The 19514-nt window shown below is 31.1% G+C and overlaps 2 protein-coding genes across 3 annotated transcripts; one reads left to right on the forward strand and one right to left on the reverse strand.

Annotated features, from left to right (window-relative positions):
* The first annotated feature begins 4950 nt into the window (after positions 1-4950).
* LOC100793408 (lysine histidine transporter-like 8) lies at positions 4951-9193 on the forward strand. The gene is made up of 5 exons (NM_001370949.1): positions 4951-5276; positions 6214-6347; positions 7020-7465; positions 8252-8383; positions 8505-9193. Exons 1-5 carry the CDS (start codon positions 4951-4953, stop codon positions 8988-8990), a joined length of 1524 nt encoding a protein of 507 aa, NP_001357878.1. The 3' UTR covers positions 8991-9193.
* Positions 9194-11280: 2087 nt separating this feature from the next.
* On the reverse strand, positions 11281-14107 carry LOC100783160 (uncharacterized). Of its 2 annotated transcripts, XM_003540399.5 has the most exons (3): positions 13491-14100; positions 13227-13412; positions 11281-11749 (listed from the first exon to the last, which is right to left on the reverse strand). In XM_003540399.5, the coding sequence occupies exons 1-3, from the start codon at positions 13968-13970 to the stop codon at positions 11462-11464; spliced, it is 954 nt and encodes a 317-aa protein (XP_003540447.1). In that variant the 5' UTR covers positions 13971-14100; the 3' UTR covers positions 11281-11461. The 2 variants fall into 2 exon arrangements, with proteins under 2 accessions (XP_003540447.1, XP_025980332.1); XM_026124547.2 differs by having other exon boundaries at positions 13227-14107.
* Positions 14108-19514: the final 5407 nt, after the last annotated feature.

Here is a 19514-nt window from a genome sequence, read left to right on the forward strand (position 1 = left end):
TTTTTTTTTGTTTTGATCCTTATTACAAGTTTCAGTTTAAAATATTTTTTATATTAATGTTTTTTTATATAGATTCTCTTAATTAAATATAATTGAGAATAACATAATAGTACTGAGAAAAGTGCAATTTATTAATATTTGTTAATTTTATATACATGGATAGTTTTGAAAATAATAATTAATTATTTGAAATTTATAATAAAAAGCAGCGTGAGTATTTTTTATGAGTTCACTGGATTTATCAACCTTTCCTGATTAGCACTAAAAAAAATGGGAGATTGTGAAAGTGGCTACTCACTCTGTTCCAATTGTGGTTAGTGGGAAACGGTGACAATGCATAAAGAAAGGAATCAAAATGGATATAAATAAATAAGTAAATAAATAATAAAAATAGAGAATATTTTGTATATTAAATATATAACATTCAAACAACAAAATAATATGTGCAATTAATTCAAAAAAAAACTATAAATTAAAATAGGAATATATTTAACATTATAAAATGTTTACGTAATTATTTCATAAAATTAAAAATAATATATTTCATTATTTAAAAATTAGATTAAAAAGTAAAATTAAATTAATTTACAGTAAAGAGTGAGAAAATTTAATTATGCTCCTAAATCACTTAATAAATCATCCACATAAATAATCAGAACTCACAGAAGAATGAGATATGGCGTATTCAAGATTTATATTCTATTTATTTTAAGGGCAAAATATCAAATTATATCACTTTGATTTTATTTTTTATAATCTTTACGGGTTAATTTGATTTTAAAATAAAATTGAAAAAAGTCTACAAATACTAAAATAAATTATGAAACACATAAATTAATCCAACACCAAACATATACTTTTTTAATGACTACACCAAACATATAGGTGAAATTATACATTCAAATTGTAAGTTAAAAATAACTGCACGGCCTCTCAAAGGAAAAATGCACAATCGATAACAAATTCTTCGATCGTTCAAACAAGTTTTTGAACATGTATTAATTAATCTATTTGTTTACAATTTAAAATACACAACTTGAAATGTGAAGTTACTGTTCTCTTCAAATTTTGTATTAGACATTTTTAATATTCTTTTTTTGGGTGTATATTTCATCAACTACTTTCACAATTAGCCAACAAAATTCTTTTTCAACCATCTCAAATATTCTCCTTTTTTTTATAGCTATACTTAATCTGATTAATTAGTTATCTCTTTCAATTCACCCTCATCTTTAAATTAGACTTCATTAATTATTTAAAATAAATTGTCAATAATTAAAATAAATTATATATCTCTTTTAAATTATTTATTATAAACTCAAAATATAATTTATATGTATAAATGTATTTATTTATTATAATATAATTTTTATATTAATATTTGTTTATGATAAATTTTAATATATATATATATATATATATATATATATAATTTATCCTATTAGAATACAATTGTTGTATAGTTTTGAATAATTATGAAGTTGGATTTAATTTGAATTGGATTCATTTTCAACACAAAATCTTAAACTTATACAATCCATTTGAAAAAAAAATTGATTTTCTCAAATTTTAATTTGTTATAAAATTAGTTTTTCATCAATTATTGTGGTTGGTATTATTTTATAAACACCTTTAGAACATTCCACACAACACACTTTGGTCCACTACAACTCAGTTGATCTTACTAATTTATTATTTTATTTAATTTTATGATCTCATAGATATGAAATATTTATTAATTTTATTGATTATTATTTTTTATTGAAAAGCTTTAATGACTATATTTTTTAGGATCTCATCTCTATTATGTTTTATTTATTATTAAGTTATACAACAAATAACAACAAAACAAGAGATGTCACTATCAGTATATAACTAATTAATGTAAATAATTTTTATTTTCTATAAACAACGTCTCAAATTTGAAATTAGTGTATCAAAATTCTCAAAAAAAATATTTTTCATATGTTATAAATGTTTTGAATTTAAATAAAATTCTCTCTCTCTGTGTATATAAAATTGACTTAAACATAAATATTAAAGGTATATTTTAATCTCAATTTTAATTTTATTAATTATGTATTGGATATAGATATAAATTTTCCAAACATTTCTTCTCGGGTAGCGTAACTTATCACTCTCAGAGCATTTTTAGTTTTTTTTTTTTTAAAGACTAATATTATTTGTTAATATGATAGTTTTGGTCAAAATTTTCTTAGTTGTAATAGTCCATGAGGCAATGACACTTAATTCAATTTGATAGTATTAATATTTTTTCCTTAATGATGGCCTCTTTAAAGAAGTGTACATAGAACTACCATTAGGTATAAGGCTCTTGACAAGATCGAACTTGATCACTTCATCCGAGAATTAGTTGTTGTCAACACTATCAAACTGGTTAATGTTCCGTGCTAACACCTATTAGCTTAGTTGTTTACCAAAACTCTTCCAAATTTTAATTTTTCAATTGCTAACAAGAAATCCTAGATATTTTTTTTTCTGACATCAAAATATCATATTAGAGTAGAAAAATTATGAGACTGATTTTTTAAAGAAGCAAAATACCAATTAATTAAGGGAAAACTTCTCTCCTCACATGTGCTGCTATATGTATTCACATAATTAATTATCAAATTCCTAACATATACTTAAAAGAGCCAAATTTTACTTGTCACTTGTGTTACATATTGTGGGTGAAATTGTAGATATTCACTTCTCACCTTTGCAATTTCTCTTAAAAATTTTAATTAAATCAAGAGACAATATATTTTGACATGATTAAATATTCTTTAATTTAAAAAATTATTTTAATTTAAATGTAAAATAAAAAAATTTCTTAGTAAGAAATTAAGTTATACCTCTATCCTGTACTTGTCTTTCTTTTTGTTTATATCCTTATTATTCTTCTCACTGATCCTACATCATAATAGTTTTCAATATCTTTTTTTTTGGTTTGAGATAATAGAAATGTCAAAAGTTAATTAATTTTGTGTTTTTTCATAATTACAATTAGTTGTGTAGCATCTAGTGGCATATTAATGGTAATTATAATTTTAATTCTCTTTTAATTTTTAATATTTAATTTTTGTTCTTCTATTTCTTTGACAAATTCAGTTTTCATATTTAAAAAATTTACAATTTTAATTCAATTCGCAATCTTGTAACTAATTTTATCAACTAACTTAATTGTGCGTTTTTTAAAAAATTAAACTTGAGATCTTATTTAATGAAATTGAACTCAATTTTATACGGACTAACTACTTGTTGATATATTATTATATTTAGCAACATATAACTCATCTTATTAAATATATATTTTATATTATTAACTTGTTTATAAAAAAAACAGTATTTAATAATTTTCAATGACATATTTTTTATTATTGAATTAAATTATTAATTACTTTTATCAGGCATAATTTTAATGTTGGGGTTTTGCGAGGGAAAAGAGTATATATTTACAACACTTAGGCATCTCTAATGACAAAAATTTAAAATACTCACTTTGAATATCTTAAAACATATTAAATAATTAATTATTCTTAAAAAACCTTAGATTATTTATATAACATATTCATCCAAAAACTTATAAAATTCACAATATCAATTAAACTTATTTCAACAACAACAAATAAATAAATAAATAAATAAAATTTTATCTTAAGAAATTCATTAAACATCTTCCATTAAGATGGCCTTAGTTAATTAACCACAAGTTCCTTGGGTGAGTCTAGTTACAAAGGTAAACGCCAGAATGGAGAAAGGAATATTGACGTGGCTGTGTATGACCAACACCAACAGCAAAGATCCATAAGTTGAGGAAAAAAGTTGTTTCCTTTTTACCCTACTTCTTCTTTTTTTTTCGTTTAACCTTGCAGCCAACCGCAATGGAATTCAACTCTCGGAACAACGTCGAACTTGTTTGGTAGCTTCTTTTTCTGCAATGCAAAAATTTAAAATATAAATGATTCTACCCATCCAAGATTTGTAATTCAACTGACCCTAATTGTCAGAACGTTCAAGTCAATATGGCAAAACTTTTGAAAAACAACTGTTTAATCTTGACAAAGAACAGAGCAAGCCTTAATTTATTTTTTATTTTCATGACTTTTAATGAAACAAAAGGTTAATGCATAACTACCGACAATGTATGCATGCAGAATTTAATTTTAAAAAGTATCAATGTAAAAATAGATTTATAAACATTATAAATCTTTTTTACATTGATATTTGGTGAACTCCGCTAGCAAGTGGTTTGTGATAATGTCAGAATTTGCACCTATTTAATTTGTACCTATTTAGTGATCAATCTGCTAGTTTCTTTGATCTTACTCGGTCTTCCTTTTGTCAAGTATATTATAGCTGGGATTAAGGATTACGTGTGTTTGTTTGATTTATCGTTGAGAGATTCCAAACAGACCTTGAATAAAAAATCATGAATTTTTACTTTTCAAAAAAAAGTATATGAAAATATATTTTCGTTCAGCTTAATATTAAATCGAATGAACTTAAGATCTCTTGACATGTTAAGATCAATTTATAGAGTTAATATTGTTTTATATACACAAATAAATAGAACCTTAATCTTTATTTAAAAAATAAGATTACATGTGAATCATGTTATAATGTTGATACTTTTGCACATTGATATAATCACATATATATGATGAGTTTGGCGATTCATTTTCAGTCAACAATCTCGAAAAAAAAAATCTAGATTGTCAAGCGTCTTGTGACCATGTCATGTCATGTCAGGTGGTGAGATGAGCAAGGTGATGTCATGCTTAGTGTGGAATCCACACGTTAGGACTAAAATCCATGTTTATGGTGTATAAAAGCTAAAACGTAAAGCAGTCGCTAAGCAAATAAATCATTTGCAGCTGAAATTGGTTTCGTTCATTAATTCCTTCCACAGATCCACTAATAGTAATTAAGAAGGGAAGAATACACATGGAAGAAGTGGCTGAAGAAGCTCAATATTTCAGATCAGAAATAGCTCTGTTGAATTTCTCGGATGCCACCTTCAAACCCCCACTTTCTCCTCTGTTGATACACATTGATCCTCTCCTACCCAATGGTCACACTTGTTCTGCATCAGAATCTGATCCATCACCCACTTCACAGCATCAGCAGGAGCAGCATCATCCAAAAGATGCGTGGCTTCCAATCACTGAATCCAGAAATGGAAATGCCTATTATGCAGCCTTCCATATTCTTAATTCCAACATTGGATTCCAGGCTCTCATGCTTCCCGTTGCCTTCGCTACTCTCGGTTGGTACGTACCTTACTTTGCACTATCACGTGCTGGAACTTGGAATATCATGGGAACCTTGCCAGCATATTAATTTCATTTATTTAATAAATTAAATCACGTCTTTTTTTTTTTTTGAAGTTATTTCATTAAAAATATAGGATTTTGTATATATTCGGCTGAGGCAATTATTACTATTATTTAAAAATATACTTATTGTTTTATTTTAAAGTTTTTGTCATAAAATACATTTTTTTAAGATGAATCAAGTCTTGAATACTCATCAAATATAGAACAGAACTCAAATTTTATATTTAAGAAACATCTAATTAGTTACAGCTTAGATAGTGATACCTGTTTAATTTTCAGCCCGGACACAATCAATCAACCTCTCCTTCCAATTCCATTGATCTCTAGTTGTAGTATTGTATACGTATATATCTGTCAAGGATTCATTGGGAGATTAATTGCTTCTAGTTAATTTTATACTATTAATCTCTCAAATATTTCTGCATACAGATGCTTCTATTTTGTTGAAAAATCAAACCAGAATAGGTCTAATTAAGTTTTAACTCTGATAGTCATTCTTCTTCGGTAGGTAGGTAGTCTAAGTCTCGTGTATAAGGAAGACAACACATGCATGCACCTGCTGGCTGCTGCACTCAAAATCAAAATCTTTTTGGAAATCTCTACTTATCTAATTTTCACTATCAGATAGATGAACAATTACGAATCATGACTTGCATACATACAAATTAAGCCAAGTATATAGAAGCAAATAAATAAACCTTAGTCTACGCGAAAGTCTAAGGCTGGGCCTACGTACGGTCTACATCATTCATGTTCTGGGCTGTGTGTGTGTGTGAGAGAGAGATATTCTCATTTCATGCATACTCTCAATAGTTTATAGTGACATGTATAGTTTTTATATGTAGTACTGAATAATATCAATGATTTGCAGGGCATGGGGTACAGTATGTTTGTCACTAGCATTTGTTTGGCAGCTCTATGCTATATTTCTTCTTGTTCAGCTTCACGAATACGTCCCTGGAATTCGTCACAGCAGATACCTCTTCCTTGCTATGGCTGCCTTCGGTAAGCACAAATTAAACCAATTCAGTGTTCATCTTCACCAAGTTCACATTTAATGATTATTTTCTTCCTTTTTTGTTTGTTTCGAAAGTGCTTTCTACATTTTTTTTTTATTTTCCGCTCTTCATCAACGGGCACAATTAAATTACGCTATGCCACTGCATTATCTTTTCTTATATGTATACACACTTTAGATACAGGCTCTACTATGATTGGCATGCACAATATCCCATCAGTTCGTTTTTTTTCTACAGAAAGCGTAGATTTTTTTAATGTAAAATGTCAACATTGGTTAGTTGTAGTATTATATTTAATTTTATTACCCGAGGCAAGACTTTCGACATTGGGAAAAGATAACAAATGTTAACTTAAAGACACGTAGAATTTAATTTTTTGTCGTGCAGGGTCAGTCAAAAAAGAATTAATTAAAGGGCTCACTTTTGATTGGTGGCTAAGAAATATAACAGAGAGAAGCCAAATAAGAATAGTAGAAATAAGTTGTGTTTGAAGGAGTCAAGATTAAGTATAGGAATGAAAATTTGAAAGAATTGTGGGACTTATTATTCCTCATTTATTTTTAAAAAAAGTTATATATCTTTTAATTATTAATTTTGTTTTGTCCACCTAGTTTTTGGTTTCTTATTAAAGGGGCACTAACATTGTTACTATGATTAGGAAAAAAGTTAGGGAAGGTGGGAGCATTATTCCCCGTAATGTACCTTTCAGGAGGCACATGCGTCATGCTAATCATCACCGGAGGTGGGACCATGAAACAATTATTCAAGACGCTTTGCGAAAACGATAATGGGAAAACATGTAATGCCCATGCACTTAGCGGGGCTGAGTGGTTCTTGGTGTTTACCTGTGTCGCCATTCTTATTGCACAGTTGCCCAACCTCAACTCAATGGCCATGGTTTCTCTCGTCGGCGCGGTTACCTCTATCACTTATTGCACCCTCTTTTGGGTTCTCTCTGTTAAGAAGGGTAAGCCTAACAACGTATCCTATAGCTCATCCCTGTCCCAAGAACACACACCAGTTGCTAAGATCAGTGACGTTCTCAATGCCATTGGAATCATTGTCCTAGCCTTCAGAGGGCATAATGTTTTGCTCGAAATACAGGCAAGTATTTCAATTTCACATGCACTTAAACACATATCACCTCGTGTATATACATGATGCATGAGCAAGGTTCTTATTAAGGTTTTTAAATATCGGTCACACTCGCATTATAATTTTGTCGTGTTTGTTGATATAACGGCAATTGCCACCGCATTGTAATAGTGGACAATTAGAAAATCTTGTTTTCCAAACCACGATCATGAACTGTTTTTTTAAAACCTTGGTTCTTATAAATATAGTACTAATTAAGTGCATGTTTGATACTATGTGATATGTCAATATAAAGTTCATGTTACAATATAATTGTGCAATTTGAGCATTAATCATGCTCTCTCCTTCTCTTTTTTTATTTAATTATTCCATCAATTTTATATCTCCTTATAAAAACATAACTAACGTGGGAAACATATTCTCTATAATATTTCTTGTAGCACAATTTCTGTTATTGTTTATTCATTAAAATCTATTTAAAATTATAATTAAGTTAAACTCGTTAAAAAGAAAATGACAACATTTTAAAAAAGTTATAAAATGTAACTAATCATGAAAAATATAAAACCAATGTGTGTTAGAGAGCAGTGTCAAAGCCTTTTCTGGATGCCTTTTCTAACTGTCAATGCCTTTTCTAAAAAATATAAAATTTTACTAATTAAGTTGTTAATATTTTCTGACTATCAATGCCTTTTCTAAATAAAAAAAACTATCAAAGCCTTCATTCATTTCTTGAAACTAGGTTGATAGCATAGCCTAATCTAAAGAGCAGTGTTTTGGATGTTGGTTTTGCAGGGGACGCTGCCTTCAAATTTGGAACAAACATCCAAAATACCAATGCGAAGAGGAGTGAGCATGTCATATGTACTCATTTCCATGTGCGTGTTTCCCCTCGCAATTGCCGGATTCTGGGCCTATGGAAACCAGGCAAGCACCTCCTATAATTAAAAAAAAAAAATCTATATATTAATCGGCATTCCAGATAATTAACTGATGATATTTTTTCCTTTAATTAATTAACTAATCAATTTATATTCATGTATTCCAGATTAACGATGGAGGATTGTTATATTCGTTTCCAGAATTCCACAAGAGGCAAATCACAAAATTCTCTATGGGTGCCATATATGTTCTAGTAATAATACATTGTTTAACCAGCTTTCAAATATATGCGATGCCTGTTTTTGACAACCTGGAGATAAGATACACGAGCATAAAGAATCAGAGATGTTCACCATTAGTGAGAACATGCATAAGATTATTCTTCGGGGGGCTGACATTTTTTATCTCAGTCACGTTCCCTTTCCTTCCAAGACTATCAACACTACTTGGAAGCATGACCCTTGTGCCTATCACATATGCATACCCCTGTTTCATGTGGTTATCCCTCAAGAAACCTCGTCCAAGAGGTATAATTTGCTGCTTCAACGTTGCACTCGGTTCTGTAGGGATGCTTCTCAGTGCTCTTTTGGTAGCTGCAGCTATTCGGACTCTAGCTCTCAATGGCCTTGATGCTAACTTCTTCAGACCATAACAATGCCATATATCAGCAAACAGTAAATTAGCAATAATTTATTCTAATTTCCTGTTAGTGATATACAGAAAATCATTTTTGAACGTGTTATCATGCTATTGTTTGAGATGCTCTGCTGTTATGTCACTTGTTAATATGTTCATCTATGCATATAATCAATCAAATAGACAAAAAGTATATATAACGTGAAGTTTTACAAACTATAACTTTTTCTCCCCTCCACAATGCAATTTTTTATTTTTATTTTCTTGTCACAATTTTGATTTTCTAACGATCGAGTTGTATTTCATCATGACACTCCGTTAATGTATACAAACATTCAATTGATACACTTTATCTCTATCCTTATCATATTATAATTACTTATCAGAGTTATAATTTTTCTTTGTTCTATTTCTTTTAACTTTTTCTAGGTTTAGACACACTTTAATGTGCACCAAACATTTTTCTTTCCTAAAGTATGTTATCAGTAGTTTATTACATTTTCTTCTCCACACGTTAAACATATATATTTGTGTTCAATTAATGTCTTTCCGTTGATCTTCCACTGTCTCAGTCGCTCTTTCCTTTTTGAAGTTTTCCTAAACATATATACTTGCAAGGGGCCCCCAAGAAAATTTTCTCACTTTACTGCTATTTTTTGCGACTCTATATATCGTTCTCCTTTTCTTTTGGTCTGCTTTTATCGTGTATTTCTCTATCTTTTTGTTTTGGTAGGTGGGGGAGGGGTCCTCCAGTAGGACATGAAAAATTCTAGAAGCACCATATTTTTTACCACTTTTTTATAATTAAAAGAGAAAAGGAAAAAGAAGCAGATACGTGACATAGAGAAGGAAAAAAAAAAACATAAAAAAAAGTATATAAAAAACTTATGTAAGAATAACATTACTTTTAAGACATACAGCTTAATTTCAAAACGGATATAGAAAGGAAAAGAATTGTTAAGTCACATACTATCTAACAAATATAAAATTATTAAACAATTATAAATATTTCCAGCCAATTTTAAAATATAATTTAACAACTAAAAGGTAATTAAATATACAACCCTTATTTTTGCTTTCGGATAGTAGTATCCAGAGGGATTAGATTTTAATATTTTTCGAAATTTCTTTTCTGAAAAAGGTAATTAAAAGAATAAAAATATATGAGAGGTGCATTTAGCCATTGCCTTCAGTAATTGTTTTTGTATTAGAAAGCAGGCTGCTTAGTGTAGTAGCATTTGATAATTGGATTAGATAGCAATAAGATACCAAAGCCCACCTTGGTTGATAAAAAAAAAAGGTGTTCCTATTGATCCCAATGTCTTTTGCTATTGGTGCTTATAACTCCTCAAAATTCCAAGATTATTCTTCTCCGGCATTACGGCATTGTGTTTCTGCTGCATAAAATGGGGGAAAGATAATTTGGTCATTGCTGTGGCTGAGGCTGATAGGGACCAAGAACAATTTTGTTGGGACTAAGATCTATAAGAAAATTGAACCCACCGTATGGTCATTGTCATCAGTTTGCATGGTGTATACCAGCACACACACAGGGAGTGGCCCAAATCACTATGTTGACCAAAAGCCCAAATTCCTCATTAGTTTTAAGAACACGAAGTCAAAGTTCAAAAGATTGATCAGGATTCAGGACACTTAAAAATAGTTAAATATATACAGTAAGTAATATACATTTTTCCTGAATGAAACAATGAGATATTTTGTTTTTTTGCAACGAATGATTTCTAAAACAATTTTGCTTTGTTGTATCCAATTCACCTCAAATTAGGAACTTAAAAGCAACTTTTATTAAATATCTAAGAAATTAAGAATCTCAGACATACAAAATTTATTTTTCAAACATCCTGCACAAGTGCACTACCCCACAACCATCTGATTTCAATACTTTAAGTACTCCTACATGTCTCAAAAAGGAGGAGCACCGTCGTGCAGGACAAACATGGCTTCTATATCACCAAACGGTAAAACGGATTACTATTTATAAGGCAAAGAAATTACAAAACTTGTTTTGCATTATGTTAACTAAACTGCTATGAGCTATCATATGCAAAAATGCAATCATCGTTCTAGTGAATGTAATTCCCTTCCCTGTTCTTTTATCCTATTTGCTTATTTTAAATGACAAAACATGTATATCCCGGATGGATGGGAAGTTAAACAGAACTGTACGAGATACTATAGGCTGGATGAAATTGGAAGTACTCATGGTCATTGGTCATAGCAGCTAGAATTGCGCATAAGCAGGACCAGCAAGAGAAAAGGAATCAAAATGAAGCAATGAACACATATTACATTAAAATTGGCGTTCAGATATTTACGGAGACAAATGGACATTGGACAAGTTCGTTCTGCTAGATGATGGGTAACAAAAAACTAAAAATAACGAGCCAAAAAATGTACCAGCTATCGTTACAAGTAATAAAGTGAAAGCATGTCGTCTGAGCCATTTAAGGGATGAGGGAATAAATATCACTTGTAGACACAGGAATCCGTTAAATTAAGATGTTTTCCAAGTTTGTTGCCATGCAAAGTGACAGAACATCTGATTCTTCGAAAGAATTTAGACTTAACTAATCTTCCCAAGATGAAGGCCCTTGATCTCACTACAAATGTCAGGTTCAGTGGCAATGCAACACTCTCCAAATGCTCTTTAGTATTCCCTAAAACTGACACGCCACCATAGAGAGGAATCTGGTGTCCTGAAACCACTACAGCCAAACTCCGCCGACTCTTCCTCGATTGATAGAACTTCTGCATCTGATAGCCAATTTACACGAGTGAGTCAATCAGAAATTAGCTAGTCAGATTAGTTGCATCAACAATATGCAAAATGCAGATTTTCCTGTTACAGTGTATGTCCAAGTGTCTCACCATACAGATGCAGAATGTCTTTAATTGTCCCAAAATTTCTAACACAATACAATTGAATCGCGCATGCATACAGCCATGTCATGTTTCACTTTTCAAGACAATGAAAGCATGCTCTGGACATTGCATTGAAGAAATAATGCACAGCATTTAATGTGCTATAGAAATAACTCGTAGCTTGCAGGGTATGATATATTAATTAATATATTAAATAAAACTGCATCTGAGACTTCGCCGTTCATTTATGTATTGATAGTTTGATGCACTCTTTTGGATTAAAAAAAAAACTGTAGAGGATGATTTTTGTAAGATAAGAATATATTCAAAAAAATATTTCTTGCAATAATTTCCACAGAAAATGCAAGGCTAGGTGCTGGAAAGGTTAGTGGCGGGCAATAAAAATCGCAATAAGCTATAAACTTTATAGGTTATTATTAAACTAACCTACAGAATAATGAGACAAAGTATAGCCGTATGCTGCAAAGCTCAAGGCATTGTTATATTAAGTGAATGAATTAAAAATTAAGTTTAAGATGCAATGAAAATGACGATTGACGCACACTAATAATATTTATAATGAAAAATTATTTTTAATCCCTTAATTTTTAAGACTAATAGATTGAGTTTAGATGCCTATTTGGAAATAGAGTATGAAATAAAGCAACAAAATAAATCAGGATAAAAATGGAATTAACTCATTAAAAACGTATATGTACTACTCCATTATAATCTCTTTTTTTTTTCTTGAAAGGGAAAGGGTGAAAAGGAGAGATTGAGAGCAAATTCATGGTGGTGGTTATGTTGTGAGAGTGAGAGTGAGAGTATTGGGGAAGATGAGGGCATTTTTGTTGTAAATTTCCATTAAACGACCATGTGCCTTGCATGTGATTTATTTCTATTAATGGAAGCAGCAGGGTCACGGCATAGGAGGGTATTTGTAACGAAATTGCAAAAGTTAGAAGAGTTTTGTGGGAAGGTAAAAAAAGAATGAGAAAATAGGAAGTGTAATGAGTGTTTTGGAATGTGGTAGAGCAGTGACCTAGAACTAGCGTGTCCGTTCCGGAATGTCTGTGGGCGATGGGGCTAATCCCTTTGCTTATCGAGAATCTATGTCTCCTCCCGCTTCAACAAATAATTGTTATAAAATTACATAATCCTAATCCAAATACTGTGAAAGTCACGTGACATTACAATGAGAAATAAAGTCTCTGCGATTTTCAGTATTCATAAAAAGAAAGAATCATCAATTTGAATATAGTTTTGTGGGCCCCTACAAGTAGGATGATGTAGGAAGGTGGCAGCTTTTATAAAGAGGGAGCAATGAAAATTGAACTTGTTGGGGAATTAAAAAATAAGAAATAGGTACCTGGCCAGAGGCAATTGCAAGCTGGTAATAGCTAATGAGAAGAGGGGTAGAAGTGACATGAACGCCGAAGAAAGTGGCAGGATTTCTGTACAATATTCTGACCGTTGAGTTCAACGACAACATATCAGTTGGTACCCCAGTTCCATCGTTTCCTGACTGAACATACAAGTTCTCCAACACTATACTCTGTCCACCCCCATAACAAAAACCAAATATCAAATCACAAAGACTACAGTAAATAACAATACCATTTGGACAAGTTACCTTGACAATGATTCGAGGCTTGTAGGTCTTGCTGGCGGCCCAGAGGATGAAAGAGAAGAGGGTCAAAAGGAGAAGAAAGAGGAGGAAGAACCACAAGTACAAGCGGAGGTTGCGGGAGGACTGCTTGAGGTGGTGGTCGGCGTCGTCATGGTCGTCGGGGTCAACGTCGCGGTTGGGGTGAGGGTGGAGCTTCTTCCAGGAGGAGGAGGAGGAGAAGTTGCGAGGGTTTTTGAGGGAAGCGGAGAAGCGAGAGGTGGAGGATTCGCGAGAGTGATGGATGGGGGAAGAGAGGTAGTAGTGGAAATGGTGGTGTGGGGAACCCATGGGGCTTGAGCCGTAGGACATTTTCTCCACGTCGTGGTTTGAAGGACTCTGGACGTAGTAGAGTGGCCGCCGCGGAGGAGAACGCGCCGGCGACGACTGCTCCATGCTGTTGCTCGTCACCTCCGAGTCTGATTTCGTGTGCATTCTTCCTCCCATTTTTCTTCTCTTTCTCTCACTCAGAACAACTTTTTATACAACGGAAACAAAATCAAATCAATATTGCACTTTTCCCTTTCCCTATTAAATAGTTTTCAATAATTGTCTTTTGGAAAATACATTATTCTCTTCATTTGTGACCAATTGGGAAAGACAAATTATTTTCTTCCCTAAGATGTGCTTAAATATAAAAATTAAGACAATTTTTTACTAAAAATAGAAGAACCTACTACATTTTTAACTCCAATTATTTTTTTTTTTCTACAACAATGACCTGAAATATTTCTAATAGAAATAAAATTTAAAATTGTGACATGAGACTTGCGACGTGACAACTGACGAAGAGAAATAAACATTTATACTATTGTATAAACAATATAATTTTTCAAAAAAGACATAGGGACATTATTATTTACTCTTTTTTATCCTGTAAAAGGGCAAAATCTAGTGATTGGTGAAAGGGAACACCGAACTAGAAGGGTTACCATATATTTGTGCCTTAATTTTTGCACCAGAAATAAAATGCTTGTTGCCATCTTATAGTGAGTCTTTCTTTTGGTTTTTGTCTGCTTACGCTTGGTTACAATGATCCATTGCTATGGAAGCACCAAACATCCCAGTTATGACTTATGAAGGGGATCATTTAATTTTAAAGTGTCTAGTTTACCCTTTCGCATTCTCGTCGCGCCATAATGATATTGCAAAGGCCATTTTTCCAATGTGGTGGTTGATCAGGGGCATGCATGGAATCGGGTAGATTAGTGTATTTAAAACTGAATCAAATAGTTGTAAATTACTAAACCGATGTTCACCAAAAACAATCACTAAAAACCAATAAAAAAAAGTGAAAATAAATCATATCATAAACCGAAAAATATACTTATTTTTGTGGTATTTTTCTTTATTCCTGTTGTAAAAATTAAAGCAAATAAAACGAAATTAAACCACGCAGTAAAATTTGTATCGGTAATTATTATGGAGTAATGTTTTAATTTTTTTAATAGTGATAATATATAATTTATAATGTACTTCTTTAAATAAGAGAATTATAATGTGTTGTTTTTTTTCTCTATTGATGATGAGTATTAAACTAATATTGAAGTTCACTATTTACTTTTATATATTATAGTAATGATATACCTATATTGTTAAAAAAATAATCTTAAATAATAGGTGTTAAAAATCTTACATGAACATGAATTAGTAATATGATCCAAATATAATACAATAATGATATATTATTCTAACCTTATAAGTTAATTTTTATAGTACTGAGTTAGACTTATAATTCATAATAGTTCTAAAATCATATTAGAGTCTCTTATAACAAGTGTTATTCGACCTATTGGATCACCTTTTTGTAAGGTTTAATTAAATACATTACCACAATTATAAAAAAATTAAGCAAAATACGTCAAACTACAGCTAAATGGCTACTGGCATCCCAGTTAAACTGGCACCTCAAAAATAAGTTAACTAAACCAGTAGGCCAAGAAATATATTACTAAAAAGATCAGAGAACAACACTTGCTATAGCTTACCTCAAATTCAACTAAATTAAACAAAAAAAATTAGAATTTACAAATTGCCTTGAAAAATATTCTATTGTCTCTCTTACTTCTTTCTATCTAAACAACCATAAGAGTTTTTGTGATTTTTTTTATAAACTATTTTTTTTTCCGTGGGTACACTTGGATTGTGGGGTTATTTTCTTAGATTTTCCATACATTTAATAACAAGAAGTCTAAGGCATGGCTTACGGTTTTTGGCCGGCAATGCAAAGTTAGAATTGGAGGAGCATTTGGTACGACGCGGTTTCATTGAGAATGAAAGTTAACAACTAATACTATTTTTTATTCTTTAAATATCATTTATGATAAAAATAAGTTTTTATTGAATATTGTAAGTCTTACTTTTTATTGATAATAAAGCTGAGATAAGGTTTTATTTAATAACAAAAAATGATCAGAACCAGTAATTAACTTTATTTATAATAATGAAAATGGCTCGACGGGATCAAGGTTTGTGGAGCCTTTCCCAAACTGAGATCCGATTCAGCTTTCAGTGATTGGGCTGAAACTGCAACGAATTAAGTCAAGGCCTTTAGATTTTGTTGAACAAAGTGACCAAAATCGAAGGGCTTACGCCGCTGCATCTGAGTCTGATATTTGACAACTAAGATGCAATATGCTATTGTGAGTCTACTGACACCAGTTACTATCAACATAATACTGTATTAGTTAAAAATAAGTTTAATGTAACTTGATTTATATTTTGGTATTTTTATTCAAAAAGTATTTTTTTTATCAAAATGAAACTTGTGTGGATGATATTAACTAAAAGTATTTTTAAATGTGTAATTACTTAAATCAGTACAGATTTTATAATGTGATATTAATATTATTAATTATTTTTTTAGTATATAGGAATTAATATTATATTATTATTATTACTGTTTACAAAAACAAGAAGTTTGAATAAATGCAATTTCGTATGAATTTAATCACAAGAAAATTCATGCAATTGAATCTCCCTTGCGTCCACAGTGATTCGGATGACCAATTCTAGAACCAAATTTGCTATTCACTGATAATTTGCCTTTAGCGTTGCTGTTGGTGCTACACATTCAACGGAAAAGCAACTCCATAGTTGCTTTGGAGATAAGGTTCGTTTTAAGGAAAATCAAGTTCAACCCAACTAACTGTGGTTTGGAATTGTGAAACAAATATGCACACCGTTCTATGAAGATAGAACATCCATTTGAGTGAATCAAACACACTGGCAATAGTAAATAGTATGAAGCATCAACTACTTCAAGCGAATATTAGCTGGGAAGAAAACGACCATAGCAATGTGCCCAACAGTACCCATTACAAATTTCCCACTCCAGTTCTGATATTTGAGTGAAAACATCACATCAAATTCTGATATTTGATTATTTTACCACCTACAATTATGAAAACAAAAGAATCTTTGAAATTGACCTTGGTAAACTCATTTCTAGCTGGTATAATTTTGATAAGTATTAATCATTTTAGACCCTTATTTTTTGTATGCATAACGCATTAATACTTAATTTAGTTCCTAACTACATCATTAATATCAGCTAAATAATGAGGTCGATTTTACCGAATAAAGTGACTAATTTGATAATGTTAGGAATTAAATTGATTGTTGCTATTAATTTTAAAAACTAAATTGATTAACAATTAAAGTCAATGACTATATTTTTTTTTTCTTTCAAATATAAAGAACGTAATTGACAAATTCTTATTGGATGGTCTCAATTTTAAAAAAAAAAACAAATAGCTTGTCTATATCATTCTTGGGTAACGTTTCATATAAGAAAATGTTTTAATATTACTTTGAGAAAAATGATTTACAAATCAATTTTTTAAAAGGTAATAGATGTAAATAAAAAAAATCCTATTGTAAGGAAATCTTGAAAATATTAATATGTATATAGGTAGGAATAAAAACTTTCACCTTATTCCTAAACTTTTCGGTAAAAATGAAACATTATTGGAAATAAATTTAGACACAAAAAAGTACTAATCTCTTAGAAAATGAATATATTGTATCTCTTGTTGAGAACTAATCCTTTCCCCTGACTTGGGCTAGACTTGGGCATAGAAATTTTTCTCCAATGATAAAACAGAGTTTGAACCTAATATAAACAAAACTTTCGCAAATTTTTCTAACATTATCTTTTCTATAATATTCTATTGGTCACTGATGACCATTTGCAAACGTTCGATCAATTTCTATCTTTTTTAACTTCATTGTCATGGAGGCAAAATAAGTTTCAACAATCTAAAAACAATTTATAGCAAGATGGAATGATAGGCCAACAAAAATAGGATAGTATCGATGTCTCACATTCGTATAACAGCGGTACTTTTTATTTTTGGAGTATTAAGGTTTCCTGAGTTAGGAACTTTTATCATTTGTAGAATAAGTTTATGTAAAGTCTTTTTTTCTTAGAAGAAGGAAGTAATCTCCCTTTTTAACCCCCATTTTCTATCATTCTTCTTGAATGCCATAACTCTCAATGACTAGTATACTTTTGAGCCTATTGACTATCCAATTGAGTATCTTTTTATTAAAAATAAAAGCATTCTATAATTACATTGGCCCCTATAATCATACACCAACTAGAACCATATCATATGCACAAACATGCACCGTGAGAGTCATATATGCTTGATCGATACCTCAAAGGCCAAAGTAAATGATAATTATAAGAAAACTTACTGTAACCCCAGCCTTGCACTCTACTTTCTTACTAGTCATAATTCATATATTCTTGGTTGCTGATACATAGGCAACACGCACTATTTAGTACTTCTCCAAAACCTCTATAAACAAATCATTTGTCTTATAAAATGACTGTTAAAGCAATTATATTATTTTACAGCCATAAAGATCCATAGCCGTATCATAATTACAAGGATCTTCCCATTTGTACGTATGTGGTAAATTTTCTTAATGAACTAATACCATTAAAGATTCGTCCAGAAGCAGCTGAAAGGTAAATTACCGTGTGTGAAATATATCGGTGATACTCAAGGATTAGACACTATACTAACTCTAATTTTCCCAACGTGGCTTTATTTGAAGCTTCGTGATAATAGTTATACTAACAAAGTAACATGCAAAGCCACCAGGAAAATTTGTATTTTTTTTTATATATAAAGATAAAAAATAATATCAAAAAACTTATAATAGTTCACCCGGTCTACACAACCAACCTAACTAGAACCCTTGTTGGATTTGATTTCTTGTCCACGATTTAATTTGGTACAAAAACAATTATTAATTAATTTGCTCCCGCAAACTTGCAACAGCATTCCAGTCCAAACAAACTATAAAAATCACGGGCTAGGGCTATCCTGATTGGAAGCGACCACAGCAGGCCCATTATTACTGGGCTGGGCCTGGTTGTTAGTTTCCTCAAAGGCTTTGACAAGCTCGGGCTCCCACGTGGGCTCCTCCAAATCGGCCCATTTAACCAAAAACTCCGGCGTCCCTTCATCGGCGACCCTTTTCGCAAGCACCGCCTCAGCCACGGCGTACTCAAGGCCAGCCTCGTAGTCTTTCACCAAATCCTCCGCCACAAACTTCGCCTTGTAGAATTAAATTTATTAAAAAAATAATTTTAGAGTATATTAAATTATTTTTCCAAATAAGAATTCCAAAAACACAAGAATAAGATACAGTATCATTAATTAAAAAATAGTTCAAGGCAATTGCTATATCCCTCCCCCTAATTGCTTAGTGCACTTCCCTTTTCATATTTTTTTTTTCCCACAATATCCTTTTCTTAGAAAACTAAAACACCTTCAGAATACTTTGACATAGAGCTTTTCACTCAAAAGCGTGTCAATTCTTTCCACTCAATATGAGAACAAGACCTCGCCAATCTCATCAAAATGATTGATTCACACAAAGGATCACCCATGAACCTCACTCAGCTAGTGCTTTCATCAATATTTTGTATCACTTCAAGAGTTGCGTTTGGCAAGAAATGCAAAGAGCACGAAG

This window comes from Glycine max, chromosome 12 (genome assembly GCF_000004515.6).
Source record: "Glycine max cultivar Williams 82 chromosome 12, Glycine_max_v4.0, whole genome shotgun sequence".
Lineage (NCBI taxonomy): Eukaryota > Viridiplantae > Streptophyta > Magnoliopsida > Fabales > Fabaceae > Glycine > Glycine max.

What these genes read in the sequence shown, in the direction of transcription:
- LOC100783160 (XM_026124547.2), bottom strand. Translation starts at nt 13,970, where the DNA reads ATGGGAGGAAGAATGCACACGAAATCAGACTCGGAGGTGACGAGCAAC. An exon ending in TTGCAATTGCCTCTGGCCAG is followed by an intron (nt 11,750 to 13,226) that starts GTACCTATTTCT and finishes ATTGGCTATCAG; the next exon opens with ATGCAGAAGTTCTATCAATC.
- LOC100793408 (NM_001370949.1), top strand. Translation starts at nt 4,951, where the DNA reads ATGGAAGAAGTGGCTGAAGAAGCTCAATATTTCAGATCAGAAATAGCT. An exon ending in GCCTTCGCTACTCTCGGTTG is followed by an intron (nt 5,277 to 6,213) that starts GTACGTACCTTA and finishes AATGATTTGCAG; the next exon opens with GGCATGGGGTACAGTATGTT. An exon ending in CCTTGCTATGGCTGCCTTCG is followed by an intron (nt 6,348 to 7,019) that starts GTAAGCACAAAT and finishes TACTATGATTAG; the next exon opens with GAAAAAAGTTAGGGAAGGTG.